This window comes from Haplochromis burtoni, unplaced genomic scaffold (assembly GCF_018398535.1).
Source record: "Haplochromis burtoni strain Fernald_Lab_line unplaced genomic scaffold, NCSU_Asbu1 Contig_14, whole genome shotgun sequence".
In the NCBI taxonomy this organism is placed as follows: Eukaryota; Metazoa; Chordata; class Actinopteri; order Cichliformes; family Cichlidae; genus Haplochromis; species Haplochromis burtoni.
Genome location: NW_024582375.1, coordinates 3,726,889 through 3,744,855, shown reverse-complemented (window position 1 = coordinate 3,744,855; position 17,967 = coordinate 3,726,889). Strand labels below are relative to the sequence as shown.

General features: G+C 41.8%; 1 protein-coding gene and 1 long non-coding RNA gene across 2 annotated transcripts in view; one reads left to right on the top strand and one right to left on the bottom strand.

Annotated features, from left to right (window-relative positions):
• LOC102297242 (copine-8) overlaps positions 1 to 17,967 on the top strand; it is a 100,758-nt gene that overhangs the window by 76,492 nt on the left and 6,299 nt on the right. Inside the window, exons 14-19 of the mRNA XM_005915719.3 lie at positions 6,195 to 6,241; positions 6,986 to 7,167; positions 9,166 to 9,293; positions 14,520 to 14,622; positions 16,816 to 16,873; positions 16,986 to 17,059. Coding sequence (XP_005915781.1) covers positions 6,195 to 6,241; positions 6,986 to 7,167; positions 9,166 to 9,293; positions 14,520 to 14,622; positions 16,816 to 16,873; positions 16,986 to 17,059 — 592 coding nt within the window. The remainder of the gene's footprint in view (positions 1 to 6,194; positions 6,242 to 6,985; positions 7,168 to 9,165; positions 9,294 to 14,519; positions 14,623 to 16,815; positions 16,874 to 16,985; positions 17,060 to 17,967) is intronic.
• Positions 15,998 to 17,967, bottom strand: part of LOC102296939 — a 4,517-nt gene continuing 2,547 nt past the window's right edge. The window contains exon 2 of the long non-coding RNA XR_315384.2: positions 15,998 to 16,237. This is a non-coding gene — a long non-coding RNA (uncharacterized LOC102296939). The remainder of the gene's footprint in view (positions 16,238 to 17,967) is intronic.

The window sequence follows — 17,967 nt, the reverse complement described above, 5'->3', positions numbered from 1 at the left end:
CCCAGTTGCATGCTCTCGTACCTCTCCGTCTAGCCTGTTAAGGCACTGAGCCAATCATAGCACCTTATTTCCTTTTTATTTTCTGGCTTTTGGCAATGTATAGCCAATCACAAGCTCTCATATATCCCATACGCTCTCTGACAGCCTCTAGCCAATCAGGCTTTCATTTCTCCCTTTCCTTGTGAATGGGCTGCTAGTCTTTATCCCAAACTTCCTTCTTCTCTTTTCTAGATTCACCTTCTTTTTTATTTTTACACGCTCTTGTTTGCATCATTTCCCCAAGTTCAGTGTGTGCTAGGTAGCTTTGTTATCATACGAGCTGAAACGTCTTTGCCATGGGAAAAGGGTCCTGTCATGGATCCTTTCCCTCCATCCGGGACTACCCAGCGGGATTTTGCTCACTCCTGTTTTTGCAGTAAAATTAGTTGTTTTTTTTCCTTATAATGTTTATTCATTAACTTTTTAATTAGCTGGCTATAATACGCTATACTGACTGAATGCTGCAAAATCTGACCAGTTTAGACATCTGTTTTTGGCAGTTTGTGGAATATTATTTGCACAATTAGAGTTTTCACACAAATTGTGATGCATTAACAAACAAATTCTAACAGATGCCTAATTATATTTGACAAGTCTTTCTCGATATTGTTTATTTTTTTTCTCTGCATTAAAGAGAATCCTCTTGCCTCTGATCCTCACACTCTTATTTTGAAAGTTCAGTTGCTGCTAACCAGGTGGCTCCACCCCTTACAATAACCTGTTTCCACACCGGCTGGCTTGGATCTTAAAATAGATCTATTGTCCTCGGTTTTATTGAGCTGCTAATGCAGAGACGATCTTGTCCCGCAGCCAGAGGGACTTCAACTCTTCACATCTTGGACTGCAGCTGTGCAGCTGGCACTGTCTTCTGCTCCAGAGATCCACCGCAAGCTTTTGGGGGTCACACTACCCAGAACCTGCTCCATGCAGTAATTCATGTACCAAGCAGAGCAGAAGAAAGAGTGCCAGCTGCAGTGCAAAGCAGTGGATTTCCAGTCTGTCTGTCTGAGAGGCAGCTGAGTTTATTGGTGTATGCATTAAATTTAAAAGTACAGTTTAATTGCTTTAAGAAAGCTTGTGGCTTTTTTGGTTCATACATATGCATTCTCCACCCCAGAAGACATCTAAACTGCATTGGCATCAACAGACACCACTCTGCATTTAACCTTTGGTTATTGTCAACCGATCGCAGCACAAGCCAAAGGTCTCTTAGTGTTAAAATGCACCAGACTACCATGTTTTTTTTTTTTTTTTCTTTCTTGTTTTTGCAGGGGTTTGTTCTTGGGGGGCTTTTTTTTTTTTGTTTTTTCCTTTATAATATAAAGTGCTTCAACAACATGACCTTGCTGAAGTGATAGAGTTGGTACAATTCCAAACCCTTGATAGAAGCCAGCACGTGGAATTGAACTTTTAAAGACTGTTTGTGCCCACAACACTTAGCCAGTGAATTCTTCTGAACAAACTGCACAACTGAGTTCTGGTTACAGTCACATGTGGAAATTATTATTCAGAAGTAGTAAGTATAATCCCTGTATTTCTCATATTTGTGTAACGGGAGACAGTTTAGTCATATTTGAATGCTGGGCGGACGAGATCCATATTAGACGCACATACCGCATGTTTACTTGCTCTGTCGCTAAACTGCTAATGGAGAAATCGCATCATCAAGTCTCCCTACAAACAAGACCGTGTTCCCAGCAGCACCGCAAGTCAGAGAGCACTTTGAAACTTGGCAGTGCTTTGGGAGCGTGAGCTGGATGCTCTTACACGCTTGTGTGACTAAATTAAGTGCCAAGTGCTGTCTCACTGTTTGAAACCTAAATGGACTGTAATGGTCCAGTTGCACTTACTCCAGTTGCATAATGGGCAGACCAGGTCTTTGTGGACAGACACACACTCAAGCATGCACACTCAAACATAAAAATGTAAACACACCCATGTGTGCAAGCGCAGGACACGCAGCTATTTAGTTTCTCACACATTTCCTAGAAATCTTTTCTGTGTCTCGGGCTGGATCGACTGGCTACAAAGGAATTTCTTCATCTGGTTTTCCTGTATCTCGCCTCAGTCCTCCCTCCGTCTCTCTTCCCACTGCTCTCATCTTCTGATTGATAGCTCTTTTTTTGCAGCTTCATCCCAATCAGCTAATTGTTCATTTGGACCTAATTAGGAACTTGATCTGCTGGCAACATTAGCATAAATGACTGATTTTCTTTTAGGGGAGGGAAAGCTTCAACTCACTCCAGAGCACTGCTGCTCTCAGTCTTTCCCTCATCCTTTTGATAAAGCATTAGTGCCACCCATGAATTTCAACAAAGAGGCCTCTCTTTGTGACCGCAAAGATAAAATGATGAATTGTTGGCTGTATCTTTCATTTTGAGTTGTGTCTTTGAAAGCAGCCCTGTCACTCATAGTGACAGATATTGTTTCCCCTTGTTTTGGTTTGTGAGTTGCGCATTGAAACCAGAATAGAAGCAGGAGGGGGCTCTGCTTGAGAGGTTATCATTAGGTAGAGGAGCAGACATCAAGACAAAGATTGGTATTAAAAACCCTTGAAAGGGATGCCAACATTTGACTTTTGGGCGATGCACCTTGCAGATGAACAAGTCCAATGTGCTTGCCAATAGCTGTGTTTGGCTAATTTAACAGATTTAATGCAAGTATGGGTTGTTTATCTCTGTTCTCGTCTCACTCGCGTTACCTCTTTTCCTCTCCTCTAGCCAGATGGATACTGTCCAACCAGCAACATCTGTTTGCATATCATCAGGAGAAGTCACATCACACAACCTCTGATGCTGTTTTTAGGCCACTCAGTGCACTCATGCATACATGGTTCCCACTGGCATTTGGGTATTACAGGAAAGTAGTCTTTCTGTGGACATTTTTTTAAAATGTTGGAACATTCTCACTTTTAGATAAAAAAAAGTTCCAGTAACTGTATGACTTTCCTCAACTTTGTAAGTTTTTCTGGGTTTTAAAAAGAAACGCTAATGAGCGTTGGTGGCTTTTAGCCTCGTAGCTGCCAGAATTTAAGTGTGGTTTGCAGAGCTGCTGGCTGCAGTCTGTGCTGAATCTGCAATGAGTGAGCGTGCATTACTGCGTACATCTCAGTATTGTTTCACTTTTGTTTGCTAGTGTCAGACTTCTAAATCCATCTCAGCCTTTGCAACCACATTCTTGTATTTCCTGCCGTGTTGCTACCATGAGTGGATCAAGGACATAGTTTGACACCCTTGGCAGGACTGTGTTTTGGCCCTTAAAGGTTCTAAATTATTATTGTTTGGAGTTGGTGTGTGTGTGTTATGTACTGTATAATGTTGTATATACAGTACAAGAGGCATTCCTCCTTTACCCCGAATGCTGCTGACATACTACATATCTTATAGCCGTAGTTATTACTTGTTGAACTCTAACAGAACATCATGTCGAAAGAAGAAACCGTTGCGAGAAACACATTGTTGGGGTCCTCGAAAGTTTGCTACATGTTGTCACAGGATGATAAACAAAGGGTTTTAGTGATTTAACCTGTTACATATTTTTTTCTACTGTGGATGGGTAACACCCACAACCCACTGCTGTGCCAATACTGCTGAATGAATATTTCCAGATGTTTGTCAGGTGTATTTGTTCATACTGTACTGTCCATCTGCTGTGTGTAGCTGTGTACATGTCATTAATATTAAATAATGCATTGACTGAGACAAAACAACAACAACAAAGCACTATCCCTGAATATTGCCTCACCTTTTCCCCACTTTCCACATCCCACCTGTAGTGCGCAAAAAGAGAAAATACAAAAAGTAAACATGCACCCTTGTAACAATTACATCAATAAAATCATGCAATTATCACAAAGTCAGACTGAACAAATACAACAGGGGATCTTTGTTCTGTTTTCAGTTATTTAGAGTCATGCTTTAGCAAGTAAACCCAAAAGTAAGACGTCTGCTGAAGTTTTGGGGGAATCTGACAAGAGGTGGGCATGTAGACTGCCCAATAAAAATAAATAAATAATGACTTGATAAAGTTGCTAACAGCCTCGAAAAGGTTCAGGGAAGTGTGAATGATAAGGTTTAGTTTATAAGACAGGCTAAGCTCACAGCTCTTCTCCCTGTACTGAAACTCAGAGATGTGATGTTGTGGTGAAGACCACTGCCTGTGAAAATCCCTTATCACGACTGCCAGAAAATCTTGTTTTTCAACCTGTTCTGCAGCAGTGCTCTGCTGCACATCTCCATTTGTTAGCCTTCAGTGCAAAAATGGCTGATAACTGCAGTTGGAAATATTCTACTAGTTATATCATTTATTTATTGCAGTTGCTGTTTGCTGATTTTTGGCATAAAGAAAAAGGGACTATTAATGAAGTGTGTGTGTTTAAAACTATTTATGTGTCGACTGACAGACAGACAGAATGTAAGTCTAGACCAAGAAATATACCATGGAAACCAGCATGTTGCCTAACAACCTTCATGTCTTCACATTTAGATTTATACCTTTAGACTGCAATCCAGAAATATCATCAAAAGCCAGTTAAACCGTAGTCTTGCTCGGATTTGTGTCTGGTTAATAGATGCTGAGCATGAAGCACAATTTCCGCTTAAATCTCAGAAACTCTGACGTCATTCGTATCCTGCTATTAACTGTAGATTTTGCAGCCCAAAATATTCCCAGTCAAACTGTGGAGGTTTGATAATGCTAATCAATGAGAGTGACTCAACAATTGCAACTCACTTCTGAAAAGGACTCAGCCAATATTCCCCATTTTGGAGCTTCTGATGTTGTCCCTGCTTTTGTTTGTTATTTTCTTGGCAGCTTTAAAATTGCACATCATAGTTCTGACTCATCTGATGCAACAATGGCATTGCTGTTTTCTTGCACTAATGTTTCACCGAGATGTGTTAAACTGGGAATTGCATTCCTCCTTTTCTGCCATTCCCTTTTTGTTATTTATTATTACCGGTTGCCTGTTTACTGGGACAAAATTTGACTTCCTCTGTCAGATTTTTATGACGCAGAGTGAAATAAGGTGAGCAGTAAAGAGAGAAAACATCATTTAAGCTGGTGGTCTGGTGCTTTGCCTTTAGGAGGCAAGGTCCTCCTGTACTTGCATCAGAAAAAAGGCACTTTTTCCTTGATATTGCTACTAATTTTGTTGAATGCTTCTTGAAAGTTGAATGCTTCTTGAAAAACAGAGTTAAAGTCATCATGAGAGGCTCACAGCATAGAAGTATGAAACAGGTAATGACGGATTTACCATCATTTCGATCTTTCGTGCTAGCAGGGTGACACTAAGCATTAGAAAGTATAACGACATATATCACAGCACACAAAGACGCAATGATTTCGATCAGCTCCACCTACACAGTCGAATTAATAAAAGCTGACTGGCAGCGACTGATCTTTTTCCCTTCATAGAAAAATCAGAGCGAACTTGCTTTTCCATGTAGTTTTTAAGCCCAAAGTGGAAAAACTTTGGTAATTTTTCACTAATAGAATTTGTTTGTACACATGTCAGAGCCCCCCTGCCATGTGGGCTGATCATTAAATGTGTCGTGAACTTTTCATCGCTCGCTCACTCTTCTTCTGCACCCCCCCCCCTCCCCCGCGCAGCGCCAAAGATGATGAGCTGCTGGGGGTGTTTAAGACGTGTGTAAGGTAGACGAAGAGGCTTTTGTGTTTTGTGTGAGCGGCAGCGAGGTGAGGATTGCTGTTGAAAAAACCTGTAGTGGGCCTACAGAGCTCTTAACCACATCCTGTTCCTGCAGGTTCACAAGTTAAAAATGTTTTGATGAAGCGAGATGTGCCACTTTCTCATCCCGGGTGCCGGGGTGTGTTATTTTTCCTGGTCTTGTTCAGTCTTCCTCCATCTTCACTGCTTCCGCATTCTCTTAGATAACAACTTCCCAGTTGTTCGCAAAACGAATCCAGCGACTTTAACTTTGAAGTAGACATTCATGACCTCTAAAGGATGAATCCTAATGTTTTTTGGTCATCCGCAGCTTTCCGACCGTTCACTGAAATATCACAGCTACTTGCTTGAGTGCCAGTATGAGGGAATTCGAAGCCTCTGAATTATGGGAGCTCTGGTGATCCAGTGCCATAATCTGGTCAGACGTTTTTAAACTATCTCTATCTCTGTGTTTTTGTCTTACAAGGACCCAGATTAACTTCACCGTGGCCATCGACTTCACAGCTTCCAATGGTGAGTCTTCTCATAAACACACATTTAGACACACAGAGTGCCCTGAATGCCTGGGGAGCATTTATTCAAATATATGCAGATGGGGGAATCAAGTGTTTCCTAATAGCCCTCTCCATCACACCTGGCGGTAACGTGCTATGATGGCCGTGATTAAAGGGCTGTGTTATCAATCTACCCTTGAGCTCAGTAGTAGGTGGACGATTGAGGCTGTTGAGCCGGTCCTATTAAATGAAATAAAAACGCTTCAACTGTAGTTGTAATAAATGTGTTGGAGGCTGAGGTGCGCTTGATCTTGTCAGCCAATTACAAAACCCTCAATAGCCACCGCAGTTTATTAAAAACAACCCACGTAGTGATATAAAAAGTCGCATACGGATAGATAAAACAAAAAAAATAAGCAACACATTCTCGCCGCTGTAAGGTAATTAGCAGCTAATTTAACTCCATCGCTGAAGCTATCATGACTCAAGTGTTTTTCTACAAATTTACACATCATGAACCACTAGAGATTTATTGGATGGTTACTTTTGGACGAGCTCTCTGTGACAAAGATGTGCGAAAAATCAAGAAGTGGTAAAACAACATTTACAACTTCAGGCAGCTATTCTAGCAGTGATCATGGTTCCTGCAGCTTCTGACAATCCATGATGGCCCGGTCTGTTTTATGTGCTTGCTGGGAGGAAATCTCCGAATTTGGACTTAACTTACTTGTGATTTTGAAGATTCTGTCTCTGTCCACAACAGGTAACCCAGCCCAGCCCACCTCACTCCACTACATGAGCCCCTACCAGTTGAATGCCTACGCCATGGCTCTGAAGGCAGTCGGAGAGATAATTCAGGACTACGACAGTGATAAGATGTTCCCTGCACTTGGCTTTGGAGCCAAACTGCCACCCGATGGACGGGTGTCCCATGAGTTTGCTTTGGTAAGTACAGGACTGAGACTTGTACCCTGCAATTAGCAGCCATTTGCAGTCAATGGAGAGTCATTTATAATAGGTGACCTATGATTAGTGTTGGAGAGAGCAAGAGAGGGAACGAGAGGAAAATTATTATTTCCCTAAAACAATTACATAAACACTTTTAAATTTATTCTATTCATTTGTATTCACACTGAACTGTTTTCACTTCACAAAGCTGAAAGGTAGATTCGTGGCTTGCCTGCATTATTCTAACGTGGTCGACAACACTGTACTGGTAAACAACCGTGGATGCTCTTTAATCTCCGGGTCCATTTGCTGCTTAGTGGTGTGTTACGTATTCACACGCTTGACGGGTACTATGGAGATTTGCATATTTGTAACACAGCAGTTGAGGAGTTTTCCAGCTAATTGACAGGCTCAGGTTTTAATGTCAGTTCTTTTACATTGTGGAATTTAATGCAGCTCCTGTCAACAAAAACACAAAAAAATGTCTTCATTTACGAGAGTCTCAAATGTTCCCAGTCACACGGAAAAGTTGTGAGTTATGCTTTACATTTGAATAACTCGAGGGTCATTCTAGCCTTTGATGGTTGCATTTATTTACTGTGACCTTTGAACCATCCGTTCTAATGTTTTTCATACAACCAGCCAAAATGTCAAAAGCAATATCAAACATGTATATATGGTGTTGTTGACAATGAAAGTTGTTGCAACCAGCAGTCTCAGAGTAAATGCTGCTGTCTTAAAGGTTCCTCGATATAAACTGGATAAACTGTCCTGACCAGTGCTGGTCAAGTTACTTGAAAAAAGTAATTGGTTACCAATTACTGATTACTTCTCCAAAAAAGTAATCCTGTTACTTTACTGATTACTTATTTTCAAAGTAATTAGTTACTTTATTAGTTACTTTTTAAAAACATGATACACAACTGAGTAATAAAGCAATAGACCTTTCAGCCGAATTCTATTTTTATGCATAATCCGTCATATAAAATTTAATCAAAAGAAAAAGGTCTCTTTTAAAAACTTGTAATCTTTTAACTTTATGCATCAAGCAAAAATTTTTTTTTTTGCACTTATTTTTTTAACATTTAAACCTATTTTCTGCATATTCCAGCTTATAAAATAAAATAATGTTTTGTGTTTACGCTCTTTCAAAAAGATGCAAGATTCAGCTGCACTGAGTCCTGTCGCTCTTAAATCTATTGTCAGCTGTTTAGCAGGAGTGGAGCCGGTGGAGGTTTGTGCTGTGCCGCAGTGGTCATGTCAGTGGGGGGATCCAGGGGTTTCTCTGTGAATGTCACATTCCCGTGGCAGCGTGCTCGGTGCTTGCTCAGATTTGAAGTTTCATTTTTCGCTGTAGAAAGAAGTTTTCTTGCCACGCAGAGCGTACGACAGACGCTAATGTTTTTGTAAATTTTTATGGAATCAAACGCAAAGTGATGTAAGTACGCCCACGCTTCAAACGCTGCACGGTCGTACTCTCCATATTATCCGTTATTGGTCTATCTACACACGTGTTGCTTCCACGGACGTCGCATGCTCGTACGTCATTGTCATAAGACACACAAATAAAATCACGGTTTAGTAACGCAGTGTCCTTACGGGAAAGTAACAGTAATCTAATTACCTTTTTTGCAATAGTAATCCCTTACTCTACTCGTTACTTGAAAAAAGTAATCAGATTACAGTAACGCAAGTAACGCGTTACTGCCCATCTCTTGTCATGACTGATGATACACTTACCTGCCACTTTGTTAGGTACACCTGTTCATGCGGATAAGCAGCCTGTTGAAGTTCAAAGTGAGCATCAGAATGAGGAAGAAAGGTGATTTTAATTACTTGTGGCATGGTTGTTGTTGCCGAACCGATGGGATTTCCCCAAACATCCAGTGCGAGAGTACATAAATGATTCACTTGCTTTTCCTCTTCCTGTGGCCCTGCTGAATGCATCTCAAATCAATCATGGAAGGTAATCCCCTCTTCTTCTTTCCTCTGCAGAACGGGAACCCTCAGAACCCATATTGTGCAGGGATTGATGGTGTAATGGAAGCCTACTACCAGAGTCTTAAGTCGGTTCAGCTTTACGGCCCCACTAACTTCTCTCCTGTTATCAACCATGTGGCCAGGTAACACACGTACACCAGTGATTTTAAGTGTCTGATTTACATCTCTCGGTTTTTGCTTTTCTGTACGCTGAGCACGCTGTTTTACGCTGTCGTAATTGTCATCACTTCCTTTAAAATGAACTTCGTATCATTTAAGAACGTGTGAAAGAACGGCGAGTACATTTCACTCCGACACTCAACGTGTGTTCTCGGATTTTCTGTAATGAGCTCTCTGAAGCAGATGTTTGTAATGTAGCTAAGAAGAGTTAGAGTGCAGGAGAAAAACCTCGGGACACAAACAGAGAAGGTGCCTGACGGATGATTGCGTGTTTGTTTGTGTCTGTGTACCGATGAGAACGTAATTTATGCTGCGGGGGAAGACGAGCAGGCGGACAATCAAGAAAAAGACTTCCAAAAGAAAAATACATTAAGAATCTGTTCATGCAAGTATGTAATTATAGCGAGGTCTCTCGTCAGGTTGCTTTTCATATCTGGGAGATAATTTACTCACATCTTAATCGTGTACTTACACATACAAATAGAGCATAACACAGATGCCTAACCAGCTTGTAATGAGTTCAGTATTTTGCACATTTTCGACTACTGGTTATGTAGTATTTGAGCCCTTTCCAACCCATTGGTCAGTCCCTTTGAGCAACAGCAACTTATTAGCTTAGCTTAGCATAAAGCCATGACGGTTAGATCATTGGCGCTCCAATCTGCATCCCTTTGTATCCTTGGGCAACATACTGAACCCCAAGTTGCTCTCTGATGTGTGAATGTTAGAAAAAGGTGCCTGTGAGGTTACATGAGGCATGTTGTATAAAGTGTTTTGAGTGCCCAAGTACAGCAGGAAAACTCCATAATTAGCCCAAAAGCACTGCCTGTCACCAGGTTGTGGTGTGTGTTATCAAAGTCAAAGTCAAAGTAAACTTTATTGTCATCTCTGCTATATATATAGTACAGAATATAGAGGCAGTTCAGTTCATTTCCATTCAGTGCAAAAGACATACATATATATACACACACACAGATAAGACTAAGGTAAAAGGATCAATAACAGTTTACAATTTACAGGTTGAAGTGATTTAAAGTGACCATGAGCAGGATTCTTGAGAGCAGGATTGTCCATAGAGCAGCATCTGGGTTACAAAGGCAGTGGTATGTGGAGTGCAATAGAGGCAGTTAGTTAACAGTTTGTGTGGGTGTGTTTGTTGGGGGGAGTGGGAGAGCCTGTAGTGAGTTCAAGAGTCCGGTGGCTTGTGGGGAAAAAGCTATCTTACAGTCTGGAGGATCGGGCCGCGATGCTGCGATAGCATCTGAATATTGGAAGGAGAGAAAAAAGTCCATGTGAGGGGTCAAGCACGATCCAGGAGGCCTTACTGATGCAGCACTTGTGGAAGAAGTCCCGTAGCAGAGGGAGAGATGTTCCGATGATCTTGGCAGCTGCTTTAACAATCCGCTGTAGCTGGCGGAGGTTGCCGACTCTGCAATTGCTGAACCACACGGAGATGCAGCTGGTCACAGGTTATACACCCATGTGTCACATAAAATATTCAGTGGTTGTTGGGAAGTAAAAAAGTGTCCAAAGGAGACAAGGTGGCAAAGTTGGCATTAAATCAAAAGGTATTTATTATTGATTAAACTAAAGGAAACAGACAAACCGCCTTTACCATCAAGAGGAAGAGCAGCACGCCAAAGTCTAGAAGCTGGCCACGAAGCAAAAGAGAACAAGTCAGACATGTTAAATGATTCAAAGACCGTCCTCTCCACCAAGGCGTGAGCAACCTCAAACACGCACACAGCTGTAAAGTAAACGCTCCGTGGAACTGGAGGTCCAGCAGAATCCAGCTGCGTGTCACGGGTTGTACTTGTGTTTATCTTGAGGAGATTTCTATAAATATTTCATTTAAAATATCATATTTTATTTCTAGGTAGTCATTACCTTTCATGTAAAAGTAGGCCTGTCCAGCCCACAGACCAAAAAATTATCTGTGGAAACGCAGCACAAACGTGAACCACAGTCATTTCAACTTGTGAAGAAACACATTGACTAGGACGGCCCTGTATCAGTGATAGAAAAGTCTGAGAGAACTCGCTCTTCCAAACGTTTCTTTTTGCATAAGGCATAAAATTCTCTCTTTCACTATCTTATTTTTCACATTATTTTGCCAATCTCCAAATATCTGTATGCTCACGAGGCAGCTCCACACCCTCTGCACTCTGTCACATTTTTTGACAGCATATTGTCCCCAGGCTGTTAGAAGAGTCAGCCTTTGAACCCCTCTCACTGATTTGTAGTCATGAACAAAGATATCACGATGACTAGAAAAAGAGAGCATGTTTGTCCCATACTGGCTTCTCTTCTTTAGATTCATGTAAAGTCAAAAACTCAGCACAAGGTTTTGAATATTCAGGCCCAACTTATCTTAAAAACCTCATAGTACCATCCATCCAGCTTCCAGTTTGGATTGGGAGACAGACACCCTCTCTACTTTTAACCTCTTAAGCCCCAACGCCTAACCGATCTCCTGCCTTTTGCCCCTGTATTTGGAGCATTGGGGCTTAAGAGGTTAAGTTTAGGCTTAAAACTTTCCTTTTTGATAAAGCTTATAGTTAGAGCTGGATCAGGTGACCCTAAATCCTCCCGTAATTACGCTGGAATTTTCACTTACTCTATTTTTAGACACCACTCTGCATTTCCACAGCATGTTTTGTGTCTTGTGTCCCTCCATGAACCTGTTCTGCTGGTTTCTTCTTGTTAATTGGAGATAAAGTATCTGAATTTTAGGAGCAGGACCACACCTCCAAACACGCTCCTTCCGGTTCTCATCTATGTAGGTTCCCCAAGTCCTACAAGCTGTTTGTTCTCGTTTACGTGGCCCACCCTCCCTCCCCTTTTCAATTCTTTCACTTCTTCACTTCTATGTAGTACTATGGGTAAACTATGGGGATCTGCCAGGCCCATGAGCCACCGCCAGTCCCCAAACCGCAGCTCAATTCATGTCCAAGCCTTTCACCTTTATCAACTAAACCGCTGTCAAACCTCAAATGAGGACATGGGCCCAGCGGGTGAAAGGGGAGTTTGTTGGGGTTTTCTCTGTATTTCTTGTAGGATCTTTTCCTCACAAGATGAAGGGCTTTGAGGTGACTGTTGTTGTGATTTGGAGCGATATAAATAAAATTTAACTGAATTTAATAGTAACAATAAGAAACAGCACAGCTCTGTTACCCCTGACTCAGAGCCAGGCCAGTTCTTTAAACAAAGTGAAGCTGTTCATTTTGCTGCTTTTGTTCTGTGCCTGAAATATTCTTCTCCTCAGTTCAAATAACAAAACCAATTAAAACTGCAGCATGTATGCTTGCAGCATATATATATAAAAAACAAACACCCAGCACGCCCCTGCGGGCGGTTTATCCTTCAAGCTCGGGTCCTCTACCAGAGGCCTGGGAGCTTGAGGGTCCTGCGCAGTATCTTAGCTGTTCCCAGGACTGCGCTCTTCATACCGTGCAGGGGCCTGTCCTTCCATGATGGTTCCTCGTCTCCCTCCTCTTTCTTGGGTTTCTGCTGCCTGAGGTATTCACTGAGCACTCGGTCAGTTGGGGCCATCTTCCCAATGTATTCTTGGATGTTCGTTGTCTCATCCTGGACTGTGGTGCTGACACTCACCAGTCCCCGGCCCCCTTCCTTCCGCTTAGCGTACAGCCTCAGGGTGCTGGACTTGGGGTGAAACCCTCCATGCATGGTAAGGAGCTTTCTTGTCTTTATGTCAGTGGCTTCTATCTCCTCCTTTGGCCAGCCTATTACCCCAGCAGGCTGACAACTGCTTGTTCCGTAGTTGGTATCCGTAGGCCAGTCTTGTTAATGATCTCACTGAGGGGTTCAGGCCTATGCAGAACAGCAGTGGGGACGAGCATTCCTTGGTAGATCCCGCACCTTGATGGTGACTTGTGCTTAGGGTTGGATTTGGCCTCTAGTGGTTGTAGCCACACCCCATTGAGTTCTGATGAATGGCTCTTAGGGTCCCATGACTGTACAATTCTAGGTCATCTCCAGTATCGCAGCTTGGGGCATTGACGGCCTTCTGTTAATCAAATCCACAGTGCACGAGTTTCAGTTTGGTCTCTGTGCTACTCTCGTCTGACTGCTTCTTGTCTCTTTGCTCCTCTTTCTCTCGTATCTCTTCTTCCTCTGCTCTATCTACTACTGCTTCATCAATAATAAGATATATAGATATAGATAGTATAGATAGTAATAGATATAGATAGTAGATAATAGATAATATGATATGATATAGATAGATAGATAGATATAGATATATACACATACTAGCTCAAAACATAAAATCTATCACCAAGTCTTTAAACATAAATATGTTAAGCGTTTCAGAGACGTAAACAAGGCTGCATTTTTCATAAACTTCTATCCTCCCCCGAGCCAGACTGCAGATCATTAACTCTGTTTTTGCTCTAAAAGTTTTAACTCTCAGACCTGGTTCAGCTGTGTGAGATAAGAACCTAACTAATCAGAACACATTGCATAAATTCCTCCTCATAACCTCATTAAAACCTTTAAACTCTAGTTGTTATGGGGACACGTAACATCTTTCTGCAACTGTAAGACTTATTTATCAACTTTAGGCTTGCAGTTCTTTTAAGTCCCGTCCAGCCTCTGCATCTCTTTTTTTGATAGCACAGCCCCCATTTATCATTTCTGCTATCTCTTACTCCACTCCCTCATACAGCTTAGTAATTATCGACTTTGTCTTCCTTGGTCTCTCGCTGTCTCTGACTCGACTTGTTTTGCTATATTTCATCCCTCTATCTACAGTGTTGTGATGGTCTATAGTGGAAGTTATTAGGAGATGGAGATGTAGCTTGCTGCACAGAAAGGTGATGCTTGAAAGAAACTGAAGCAGTTGGAATAATATCAGGTCACGACTCAGACAGGAGTGAAAGGACACACTTGGTAACAGAGTGGCTAAAATTCTTAATAAGACAAGAATCTGTGAAACTGACATAAAGATGTGTTTGACAGATTATCCTGTTATCCAGAGCATCAATACCACCCTGTTTTCACAGATCTGTTTCTGCTCTTTATTAAATAAAGCCACTAAATGCTTTACATGTAATTAAACTACACAGTGTGATGCATAATCTGCTCAAGTAATGAGCTGTATTTGTAACAAAAACATGTAAGGAGATCAGAAATAACCACAAATTGTTTCTTTGTGTGTTTTTGTACAGATACGCAGCATCTGTGAAGGATGGCTCCCAGTACTTTGTGCTCCTCATCATCACAGACGGGGTCATCTCAGACATGGCCCAGACCAAGGAATCTATTGTCAATGTAAGGACGTGCAGAGCAGCTGTGAACACCTGAGCCTGCACCTCTCAGAAAGTTCACCCTTTTGAAGAAATATTAGTTGCAAAAGTTTAATTATAATAATGATAAATAAAGCCAATGCCATTCAAAACCAAAGACTGGCTGAAGGAATGAGGAAATAATGAAAACATGAACGACAAACAAGGAAGGAAGCAATCATCCCTTAATTAAACTTTACGTAGCAGTTCTTTATGCTAAAGAAGCAACGAATCACCATGGAGGCGAATGCAAAGAGAAATGACCGTGACCATCATGCTAGCTGCCTCATTTCGCATATATTTACAACACCACAACACTACAACCATCAAACATCAAAACACAACCTGATTAGCTAAAGGTGCAACAATCTAAATCTCACACTTCTAGATAGTTTGTTAGCACTGATGATGTTCCCATCCCTAAATAGATGAAAATTGCTTTGTGCTGGATGATTACTGTATCATCTGAAGTTTTGACCATTGAGGGTTAGAACAGGGGAAAATGCAGAAGTGGCAAAAACTGCAGATCCTCTCGAGTCCGTATTCATGGACTCTCATGTTAAAACGGCCAACTTTATAGCATTAAAAAGCATATTTATAGCCTGATACAAGAATACGTTTTGGCCTCTGTGGATAGTTTCTTCATTTCTAGAATTCTGAGTGGGATGATTTCTTTAAAGCTCATCCACCTGGATAATTGGATTGGGAGCATGGCTGTTTTAATTGACAGGTTTCCCAACACAGGGAGCTGGCTCTGATATGTGTTTATTAGTTTCCCTCTATTAATTTCACTCACTGAAGTAGACCTCTCTACTGTGTTTATGCCTGTTGGGGCATTTTTAATGGATTATCTGATTAATGTTATAGCTGTGTGGTTTGTGCTTCGGTTGAGAGAAATTCTAATATACTATTAGACTATTACTGAGCAATGCATGTCTGTACACTTTGTGGAGACAGCTTGCAAACCAAGATAATTCAGCCCTTTTGTCCAAATATAGTAACTTCAAAAAACCATCAATAAGAACTATGTGGTGGCTCATTTTGAAGCTTCAAAGTGTAGAGGCCTAACCCAGCGGGTGACATCGCCATGGCTACATCCTCCTTTTATACTGGGTTAGCATGTACAGCAAGTCACAGTGTGCTTTTCACACATCAGGGTTAGTGCACTATAGTGCATGGGTAGCAGTCACAGAGTTTTCTGTTGTTGTGCTGGTTACATGCGGTGTTGTGGTGGGAAAAGTTAGGAAACACGCCGAAATAACTGTGGACCAAATCTTAAACATAAATAAATACTCTGGATTGTAAACATTTACAGTCAAGACAAAACTGTGTGCAAATGAGCAGGGGGCTGAAAGCGCATGTGAACTGTGCACAGTTGAGGGAATTTAATAAAAAATAGAATTTCGCATTTGATACGACGTCCATGACTGGCAGCGGTTCCTTCTGTTATAATGTGTGTTTGCTGTGCTGCTTTTGCCAGCATGTGGTTCACCTTCGCACCATCCTCTCCATCACTGTCAAGTCCAGAGTCGCCCAGAATGCAAACAAAATGAACAGTGAACGGAAGCCATGTTTCTGAAACCAGTGATCCATCTCAGGGCCTGTGAAAACAACAAAGGACAGGGGGTTTGATGGTTCGACGGGAGAAATAGAAGGCTTGGGTAAAAAAAAGGGGGCAGATATATGTGAGATATGAGGGGGGGGTGAGTGGAGCAGAATTAGAAACCCAATGAGGACCTCTACCACTGGGAGCAAAAAATAAGCGAGATGTTTTGATAACATCATCTATCTTTCTGCAGCCTGAGGTCATAACATTACTCACTGAACACACTCACACACCGATGGACTGCATACACACTCTGTGACACTTGAACGAATGCGCCCACGTACAACACAAACACATGTCATTTGTTAGCTGTCAGCGAGTTGAGTGTCTCATGTCTAATATTAATTACAGTGATGGCTCAACCCACGCAGCGCTCCGGGGGTGGAAAACACACATGATCACACATATTGTATGTGTTCTGCGAGACATGAATGTGACATGATTTGTTTACTAAAGAAAAACCTCCACAGTGTCCAACACGGGTGAACATGCATGGCGTTACGCTCAAGTAAAGATTTTCACAGCTTTGAATGTTTTGAAATATTAATTGTTCTTCCTCTCGCTCTCGTTTAGGCCTCCTGCCTGCCGATGTCAATTATCATTGTGGGAGTAGGGCCTGCAGAATTTGATGGTAAGTCAACAAGATCTTGAAACATGTGGGTTAAAATAACAAACCTTTATTTGATTAGATTTTTTTGTAGGAAAAACTGCTGCCAGCTTAGTTTTGTCTTTAATCTTTACAGCCATGGTTGAATTAGACGGTGATGAAGTCAGAATCTCTTCTAGAGGAAGATACGCCGAGAGGGACATTGTTCAGGTGAGGTCTGCCTTCAGTCTCTTAAATCGTTACTCATCCTCATTACACTCACCTGTGTCACTGTCTTGGGTCTGCGTTTTCGGTCCATTCTGTGTTCTGACGGCTTTGCTGTGACAATATATTTAAAGTGAGTATACAGACGTCTTAAGGGTATTAAATGCAGGTCATACGGGTGTCCCCTCACTGGGATTGCATGCCAAATGATTGTTTGTAAATAGAGCCTGTGAATATTAATTGGAAAGTGGAGTTGAGTCAAATTGGTGTGAGCCAGCCCCATCCTCATGGAGCAGCACTGCCCACGAGACAATTCAATTCAATTTTATTTATACAGCGCCAATCACAACAACCGTTGCATCAAGGCGCTTTATATTGTAAGGTAGAGCCTACAATAATACATACAGAGAACAACCCAACAATCACATGACCCCTGTGAGCAAGCACTTTGGCGACAGTGGGAAGGAAAAACTCCCTTTTAACAGGAAGAAACCTCCGCTAGAACCAGGCTCAGGGAGGGGCGGGGCCATCTGCTGCGACCAGTTGGGGTGAGAGAAGGAAGACAGGATAGTTAAATCTAAAACAAGTTATGGATTTAACTGTACAAACTGTGTGTGCTGAAACAATACCTGTGCTACGAGGTACTTCATTTACACCTGACAAATCAAGTGCTCAAATTAGGTAATTAAGTGGGACCCACCTGAAGACCCCTATCAGCTGATGTTTTAGCACATTCCCAACAAAATTCCAGTTCCAGCCAAACTCAGGGCCTATGCATTTTTATTGGGCCTGGGAGGTATGAGCAGACAGAACCAACCATGTGGTGCACCAGACCCCAGATGGCAATAGAGACACACACACACACACACACACACACACACACACACACACACACACACACACACACACACACA